Source organism: Bombina bombina, chromosome 6 (assembly GCF_027579735.1).
Source record: "Bombina bombina isolate aBomBom1 chromosome 6, aBomBom1.pri, whole genome shotgun sequence".
NCBI lineage: Eukaryota > Metazoa > Chordata > Amphibia > Anura > Bombinatoridae > Bombina > Bombina bombina.
The window spans coordinates 875,025,688-875,035,687 of NC_069504.1; the positions used below are offsets into that span (position 1 = coordinate 875,025,688).

At 37.0% G+C, this 10,000-nt stretch overlaps 1 protein-coding gene across 1 annotated transcript in view; it reads left to right on the forward strand.

Annotated features, from left to right (window-relative positions):
• The first annotated feature begins 6,870 nt into the window (after positions 1-6,870).
• The window catches only part of LOC128664757 (muscle M-line assembly protein unc-89), a 14,135-nt gene continuing 11,005 nt past the window's right edge, over positions 6,871-10,000 (forward strand). The window contains exons 1-4 of the mRNA XM_053719565.1: positions 6,871-6,882; positions 7,015-7,077; positions 8,084-8,146; positions 9,244-9,303. Of these exons, the coding sequence (XP_053575540.1) occupies positions 6,871-6,882; positions 7,015-7,077; positions 8,084-8,146; positions 9,244-9,303 (198 nt within the window). The remainder of the gene's footprint in view (positions 6,883-7,014; positions 7,078-8,083; positions 8,147-9,243; positions 9,304-10,000) is intronic.

Genomic DNA, 10,000 nt, shown 5'->3' on the forward strand with positions numbered 1-10,000 from the left:
TCAATAATAGCATAAAGTTAAAGAGGCTATTTGTAAAAAAAATAGAATAGACTTCAGAATGGATAAAATGGAATAGATAATTATGAAAACAGTAAAGGGGAGAAAAAAATACCAAATAATGTTCCAGTTTGGGCTAACTAGCTACGAATCACTAATTTATGTCATCTATAAGGAACGATTAGCCTTAGGGGCCGAATTATCAAGCTCGCCGGAAACAGCAGTTATGAAGCAGAGGTCTAAAGACCGCTTGCTCCATAACTTGTCCGCCTGTTTTGAGCCTGCGGACATCAATCCACCCGAACGTATATGATCGGGCTGATTGACACCCCCTGCTAGTGGCTAATTGGGCCGTGAATCTGCAGTGGGCGGCATTGCACAAGCAGTTCACAAGAACTGCTTGTGCAATGCTATACATATACATCTTTAGACATGTATACGTATGTATCTCTATGTTAAAGCCCTTTGCAGTCCTTTTAATTCTAACACCTTAGACCTCATATATTTGAGCCCTTATAACTTTTATTGCAATTGTTTCAATCATTTCTTATCAGACAGTGCTATATGAGTGTAACTTTACTTTTTAAATGTGTTTTTGATGTTTTTGTAACACCCACGATAAACTCGGTATTGCTTGCACGCAAATGTTAGTCGTTCCACTCGTAATCTAAACCCTATATATTGTTTATGCTCATATGTTTAACAGATGCACAACAATATGCAGAATATACAACAGCGAGTGCCAGCTTTCTCACGCAGTGCTGTGCCATGATATACCCACACAGATGTAGTACCTGCAGGCCTCACCAAACCCTTATACACCCTGTTATGTTTAAATGACACATGTATTGAGTAATGTCCTGTATCCTCACCAGCTTAATTGGATGCTTTTCTGTTTCTTTTGGTGTCTTTTCTTGAAAACAGGACGTTTCACCTAAAGAATACAAGATTAAAACATTATGATAATTTGTAATTGTGGAATTGTTATAATTAATTGTATAAATAAATAATAAACCTATTGTATATCAGATTACTAGTTCATTATCTGTGAATAGAATCCCTAAAGATGCATAATACACATAAAAGAACATAAATCTCAAATTAAATTCCCCATAACATTTAAATATGAATAGTAAAAAATATATAGCTTTGTACACTCATTATTAATTTAGATCCCTGTGTCTTGTAATTTAAATTTGAAAACTGTATTTTGCAATTCTCAGAACCTGGAAGTGCACACTACAGATACCATTAGCCTTACACTGCTACATATCTGCTCCTAACTGGCCTCAGCAATGATAAGATAGCTTACTGAAAAACAATGCAAGTTTTGCTAACAAAATGACAGTGGCAAGCCATGTCTACTCCAGTCACAAGTCTCAATTGGCCTACACACACATGCACATACACACATATGCGCACACACACACACACATATGCCACACACACATATATACACACACAAACTCGCACACATATATGCACACAGACACTCACATATGCACACACACACATTATACACACACACACATATACACAGTCCCACACACATATCTACACACACACATATGCACACACACACACACATATGTACACACACACATATGCACACACACACACACATATGCACACACACATATGCATACGCACATATATACACACACACATATACACACACACATATATACACACACACACATATACACACACACACATACACAGTCACACACACATATGTATACACACACACACATATGCACACACTCACATATGCATACGCACATATACACACACACACATATACACACACACACATATGCAACACGGCACATATATACACACACAGACATATGCACACACACACATATGCATACACTCATATACACACACACATATGCACACACACACAAATATGCACACACAGAGCTAATAGCAGGCCTCACTTGGTTTTAAATTGGATTTTTCTGCTCCTCTTTGTTTCTTTTCAGAGTTCCAGGAGATTTTGTCTAGAGAACACATCAATAAATTGTTTGTACAGAATTAAGATTAAGAAACATAATATATTTATATATATATACATAGTATATAATATATATATATATATATATATATATATATATATAGTATATATATATATATTACGGGTAAAGTCATGAATCCTGGGTAATTCTAGGATTACACGGGTAAAACTGACATGACCCAAGTGGCTTGGCCCTCCTTGAACCCCCAAGGTGGAGGCAAAAAAGATAGGGAAGATAGGGAATTACAGTGCATCGTATATATGTTTGATGCAGTGACTCAATGCACTCTGAGGAGATTTAGGATCTTACATCGGGCTTACCCCACAGCCACTTGGGTAATATCAGTTTTCTGATTTGTCAGTCATTAACATATTTTTTTAGAAAGGCAAATTTTATTTCATTACAATATGGCTGAAAAGTTTTGTCTGATTTCTCTCCAAACTGGCGAGTTTTGAAATGAGCAAAGATAGGAAACAACAGTAATACTGCCCCTTTACCTTTTTAATAGAGACGTTTCTGTCACTCGTGTGACTTTTCTTGAATCCCAGAAGTTACTTCAAAAATGAGAATAATTAGAGCATGTTTATTAAAGGGACAGTGTTCTTATATATTCCACGCTTCTGCAGGACATCAATTCAAATGGGCTGACTCACACTGGTAGGTTGATTCTGCTGCTGCCTCTTATTTACATAGGTTTTCTTTCTATAGTCTACACTACAATAATAACATTTGTATTATAGGTGGTGGTTTCAACAGGCAGAAACGTCTGCTTCAAATAATAGCATAAAGGTAAAGGAGTTATTTGTAAAAAAATAGAATAGACTTCAGAATGGATTAAAATGGAATGGATAATTATGAAAAACATTAAAGGGAGAAAAAATATCCTATAATGTTTCAGTTTGGGCTAACTAGCTACGAATCACTAATTTATGTCATCTATAAGGAACGATTAACCTTGGGGCCGAATTATCAAGCTCCGAATGGATGCTCCTGTTTCTGCGCAAGCTTTCAGGCTCGCCAGAAACAGCAGTTATGAAGCCGAGGTCTAAAGACCGCTGCTCTATAACTTGTCCGCCTGCTCTGAGGCTACGGACCTTCAATCCGCCCGATCCTATACGATCGGGCTGATTGCACCCCCTGCTAGCGGCCGATTGGCCGCAAATCTGCAGTGGGCGCATTGCACAAGCAGTTCACAAGAACTGCTTGTGCAATGATAAATGCTGACAGCGTATGCTGTTGGCATTATTGATGTGCGGCGGACATGATACGCTACATCGTATCAATGTCCGCATATTACGTCAAATGCCAGGGACCTAAGGGGTATAAAAAAGACCCTTTAGTAGTGCCTGGGTTTGTCTAAATTATCATTGAGAATGGCATTCCAAAAGGGCCATAGTAACATAGTAGATGAGGTTGAAAAAAGACCGAAGTCCATCGAGTTCAACCTATACAAATCTAAAATATATACAAAAAGCTCCAGTTAAGCTTAAATAATCCACTAAAAAGGGTGACCCATTTAATACTAGCAATCATATCCATGATTTTGTTTATAGACAGAAATGTATCCAAATAATTTTTAAATGTATCTAGGGGTATTGGCATTCACTACCTCCTTTGGTAATGAGTTCCACAATTTTATTGCTCTTACAGTGAAAAAACGTTTCCGTTGCGGAGATTAAATCTCCTTTCCTCCACCAAACGCATCTGTTTATTTGTGTCCTCTTCACCCCTGTCACCTGATACCAACATATACGGGCTATCGTCTAGGAAACAGGGGATGAATTACGGCTAGCTCCATAGCTTCATTTGGTGGTTTGAGAGTTTTTGTAAAGAGGCTAATACCTCTCTGTTTTTAATCTATATATATATATATATTAAAAAGTACATTTATAATTTAATATATTTTAGTAGATTGGGTGCTTTAAACCCTTTTCTGTATTCTTTTTTTTGTAAGCGTTAAGAAATATCACACATGTTTGAGTTTTCAACACTTTCAAAGCTGACAAGGGAGGCACATTTATCAAGCAGTTTATAAAGCAGCGGTCTAAAGACATCGCCGAATTCAACCTGATCGAGTACGATTGGGGTTGATTGACACCTCCCTGCTGCCGCGAGTCTGCAGGGGGCGGCTTTGCACCAGCGGCTTTGTACCACACTGTCGGATCAGGTCCGACAGACATTTGATAAATATGCTTCAAGGTCTTGTTTTTTATTTTATTTCTTCTTACTTTTATTATCTAACTTGCTTTGTTCTCTTGGTATCCTTTGTTGAAAAGCATAGCCAGGTAGGCTGCTCCGTCAACAAAGGATACCAAGAGAATTAAGCAAAATTAATAATAGAAGTTAAATTGGAAAGTTGTTTTAGAATTGTGTGTTCTATCTGAATCATGAAAAGAAAGCAGGCCAAATAACAGACAGGGAGGAGAAGCAGTCAGTTAAAACATGTATTAAAAGCATAAAAACAGCAACGTGTTTTTCAGCAGGAAACGCTGTTTCATTGGGCTCTGCCAAGAAACGCATTGCTGTTTTTATGCTTTTAATAATTTTTTTAACTGACTGCTTTCTCTCCCTGTCTGTAATTTGGCCTGCTTTCTTTTCATGATTCAGATAGAACACACAATTCTAAACAACTTTCCAATTTACTTCTATTATTAATTTTGCTTAATTCTCTTGGTATCCTTTGTTGACGGAGCAGCCTACCTGGCTATGCTTTTCAACAAAGGATACCAAGAGAACAAAGCAAGTTAGATAATAAAAGTAAGAAGAAATAAAATAAAAACAAGACCTTGAAGCATATTTATCAAATGTCTGTCGGACCTGATCCGACAGTGTGGTACAAAGCCGCTGGTGCAAAGCCGCCCCCTGCAGACTCGCGGCAGCAGGGAGGTGTCAATCAACCCAATCGTACTCGATCAGGTTGAATTCCGGCGATGTCTTTAGACCGCTGCTTTATAACTGCTTGATAAATGTGCCTCCTTGTCAGCTTTGAAAGTGTGAAACTCAACCATGTGTGATATTTCTTTAACGCTTACAAAAAAAAGAATACAGAAAAGGGTTTAAAGCACCCAATCTACTAAAATATATTAAATATAAAATGTACATTTTAATATATATATATATATAGATTAAAAACAGAGAGGTATTAGCCTCTTTAACAAAAACTCTCAAACCACCAAATGAAGCTATGGAGCTAGCGTAATTCATCCCCTGTTTCCTAGACGATAGCCGTATATGTTGGTATCAGGTGACAGGGGTGAAGAGGACACAAAATAAACAGATGCGTTTGGTTGGAGGAAAGGAGATTTAATCTCCTGCAACGGAAACGTTTTTTTCACTGTAAGAGCAATAAAATTGTGGAACTCATTACCAAAGGAGGTAGTGAATGCCAATACCCTAGATACATTTAAAAATTATTTGGATACATTTCTGTCTATAAACAAAATTCATGGATATGATTGCTAGTATTAAATGGGTCACCTTTTAGTGGGATTATTTAAGCTTAACTGGAGCTTTTTGTATATATTTTAGATTTGTATAGGTTGAACTCGATGGACTTCGGTCTTTTTTCAACCTCATCTACTATGTTACTATGGCCTTTTGGAATGCCTTTCTCAATGATAATTTAGACAAACCCCAGGCACTACTAAAGGGTCTTTTTTATACCCTTAGGTCCTGGCATTTGACGCAATATGCGGACATGATACGATGTAGCGTATCATGTCCGCCGCACATCAATAAATGCCAACAGCATACGCTGTCAGCATTTATCATTGCACAAGCAGTTCTTGTGAACTGCTTGTGCAATGCCGCCCACTGCAGATTTGCGGCCAATCGGCCGCTAGCAGGGGGTGCCAATCAGCCCGATCGTATAGGATCGGGCGGATTGAAGTCCGTAGCCTCAGAGCAGGCGGACAAGTTATAGAGCAGCGGTCTTTAGACCTCGGCTTCATAACTGCTGTTTCTGGCGAGCCTGAAAGCTTGCGCAGAAACAGGAGCATCCATTCGGAGCTTGATAATTCGGCCCCAAGGTTAATCGTTCCTTATAGATGACATAAATTAGTGATTCGTAGCTAGTTAGCCCAAACTGAACATTATAGGATATTTTTTCTCCCCTTTAATGTTTTCATAATTATCCATTCCATTTTATCCATTCTGAAGTCTATTCTATTTTTTTACAAATAACTCCTTTACCTTTATGCTATTATTTGAAGCAGACGTTTCTGCCTGTTGAAACCACCACCTATAATACAAATGTTATTATTGTAGTGTAGACTATAGAAAGAAAACCTATGTAAATAAGAGGCAGCAGCAGAAATCAACCTACCAGTGTGAGTCAGCCCATTTGAAATGATGTTCCTGCAGAAGCGTGGAATATATAAGAACACTGTCCCTTTAATAAACATGCTCTAATTATTCTCATTTTTGAAGTAACTTCTGGGATTCAAGAAAAGTCACACGGAGTGACAGAAACGTCTCCTATTAAAAAGGTAAAGGGGCAGTATTACTGTTGTTTCCTATCTTTGCTCATTTCAAAAACTCGCCAGTTTGGAGAGAAATCAGACAAAAACTTTTCAGCATATTGTAATGAAAATAAAATTTGCCTTTCTAAAAAAATATGTTAATGACTGACAAATCAGAAAACTGATATTACCCAAGTGGCTGTGGGTAAAGCCCGATGTAAGATCCTAAATCTCCTCAGAGTGCATTGAGTCACTGCATCAAACATATATACGATGCACTGTAATTCCCTATCTTCCCTATCTTTTTTGCCTCCACCTTGGGGGTTCAAGGAGGGCCAAGCCACTTGGGTAATGTCAGTTTTACCCGTGTAATCCTAGAATTACCCAGATTCATGACTTTACCCGTAATATATATATATATATATATATATATATATATATATATATATATATATATATATATATGTATATATATATAAATATATTATGTTTCTTAATCTTAATTCTGTACAACAATTTATTGATGTGTTCTCTAGACAAAATCTCCTGGAACTCCTGAAAAGAAACAAAGAGGAGCAGAAAAATCCAATTTAAAACAAGTGAGGCCTGCTATTAGCTCTGTGTGTGCATATTTGTGTGTGTGTGCATATGTGTGTGTGTATATGAGTGTATGCATATGTGTGTGTGTGCATATGTCTGTGTGTGTATATATGTGCGTGTGCATATGTGTGTGTGTGTATATGTGTGTGTGTGTATATGTGCGTATGCATATGTGAGTGTGTGCATATGTGTGTGTGTGTATACATATGTGTGTGTGACTGTGTATGTGTGTGTGTGTATATGTGTGTGTGTGTATATATGTGTGTGTGTATATGTGTGTGTGTATATATGTGCGTATGCATATGTGTGTGTGCATATGTGTGTGTGTGTGTGCATATGTGTGTGTGTACATATGTGTGTGTGTGTGTGCATATGTGTGTGTGTACATATGTGTGTGGGACTGTGTATATGTGTGTGTGTGTATATATGTGTGTGTGTGCATATGTGAGTGTCTGTGTGCATATATGTGTGCGAGTTTGTGTGTGTATATATGTGTGTGTGCATATGTGTGTGTGTGTGTGCGCATATGTGTGTATGTGCATGTGTGTGTAGGCCAATTGAGACTTGTGACTGGAGTAGACATGGCTTGCCACTGTCATTTTGTTAGCAAAACTTGCATTGTTTTTCAGTAAGCTATCTTATCATTGCTGAGGCCAGTTAGGAGCAGATATGTAGCAGTGTAAGGCTAATGGTATCTGTAGTGTGCACTTCCAGTTCTGAGAATTGCAAAATACAGTTTTCAAATTTAAATTACAAGACAAGGGATATAAATAAATAATGAGTGTACAAAGCTATATATTTTTTACTATTCATATTTAAATGTTATGGGGAATTTAATTTGAGATTTATGTTCTTTTATGTGTATTATGCATCTTTTAGGGATTCTATTCACAGATAATGAACTAGTAATCTGATATACAATAGGTTTATTATTTATTTATACAATAATTATAACAATTCCACAATTACAAATTATCATAATGGTTTTAATCTTGTATTCTTTAGGTGAAACGTCCTGGTTTTCAAGAAAAGACACCAAAAGAAACAGAAAAGCATCCAATTAAGCTGGTGAGGATACAGACATTACTCAATACATGTGTCATTTAAACATAACAGGGTGTATAAGGGTTTGGTGAGGCCTGCAGGTACTACATCTGTGTGGGTATATCATGGCACAGCACTGCGTGAGAAAGCTGGCACTGCTGTTGTATATTCTGCATATTGTTGTGCATCTGTTAAACATAATGAGCATAAAACAATATATAGGGTTAGATTACGAGTGGAACGCTAACATTTGCGTGCAAGCAATACCGAGTTTATCGTGGGTGTTACAAAAACATCAAAAACACATTTAAAAAGTAAAGTTACACTCATAATAGCACTGTCTGATAAGAAATGATTGAAACAATTGCAATAAAAGTTATAAGGGCTCAAATATATGAGGTCTAAGGTGTTAGAAATAAAAGGACTGCAAAGGGCTTTAACATAGAGATACATACGTATACATGTCTAAAGATGTATATGTATAGCATTGCACAAGCAGTTCTTGTGAACTGCTTGTGCAATGCCGCCCACTGCAGATTCACGGCCAATTAGCCACTAGCAGGGGGGTGTCAATCAGCCCGATCATATACGATCGGGTGGATTGATGTCCGCAGGCTCAAAACAGGCGGACAAGTTATGGAGCAGCGGTCTTTAGACCTCTGCTTCATAACTGCTGTTTCCGGCGAGCTTGATAATTCGGCCCCTAAGGCTAATCGTTCCTTATAGATGACATAAATTAGTGATTCGTAGCTAGTTAGCCCAAACTGAACATTATTTGGTATTTTTTCTCCCCTTTACTGTTTTCATAATTATCTATTCCATTTTATCCATTCTGAAGTCTATTCTATTTTTTTACAAATAGCCTCTTTAACTTTATGCTATTATTTGAAGCAGACGTTTCTGCCTGTTGAAACCACCACCTATAATACAAATGTAATTATTGTAGTGTAGACTATAGAAAAAAAACCTATGTAAATAAGAGGCAGCAGCAGAAATCAACCTACCAGTGTGAGTCAGCCCATTTGAAATGATGTTCCTGCAGAAGCGTAGAATACAATGAACTCTTATATAAGAACACTTTCCCTTTAATAAACATGCTCTAATGATTCTCATTTTTGAAGGTAACTTCTGGGATTCAAGAAAAGTCACACGGAGTGACAGAAACGTCTCCTATTAAAAAGGTAAAGGGGCAGTATTACTATTGTTTCCTATCTTTGCTCATTTAAAAAACTCACCAGTTTGGAGAGAAATCAGACAAAAACTTTTCAGCATATTGTAATGAAGATAAAATTTGCCTTTCTAAAAAAATGTTAATGACTGACAAATCAGAAAACTGACATTACCCAAGCGACTGTGGGTAAAGCCCGATGTAAGATCCTAAATCTCCTCAGAGTGCATTGAGTAGCCGCTTGGGTAATGTCAGTTTTACCTGTGTAATCCTAGGATTACCCAGATTCCTGACTTTACCCGTAACATATATATATATATATATATACAGTATGTCTTTGCTACATGGGATAAAATCCTGACGTCAATGCTACAAATATAAATGCAATGATATTTGCTATACCTGGATGCTTAGTATTAATCTATGGATATTTATTTGTCTAGTGCATTTTTATGCTGTGTCTAACATATGTAAATGGTTGTGATGACCATATTACTATATTACTCCATGGTTATAAGGGCTTAGTAGCATAGATTGGTGGTATTAGAGAGACTGTAAATAATTCTATATATTAAAGGGCCATAATACCCAAATGTTTAAACACTTGAAAGTGATGCAGCATAGCTGTAAAAAGCTCACTAGAAAATATCTCCTGAACATCTCTATGTAAAAAAGAAAGATATTTTAACTCAAAAGTTCCTCAGTAGCCA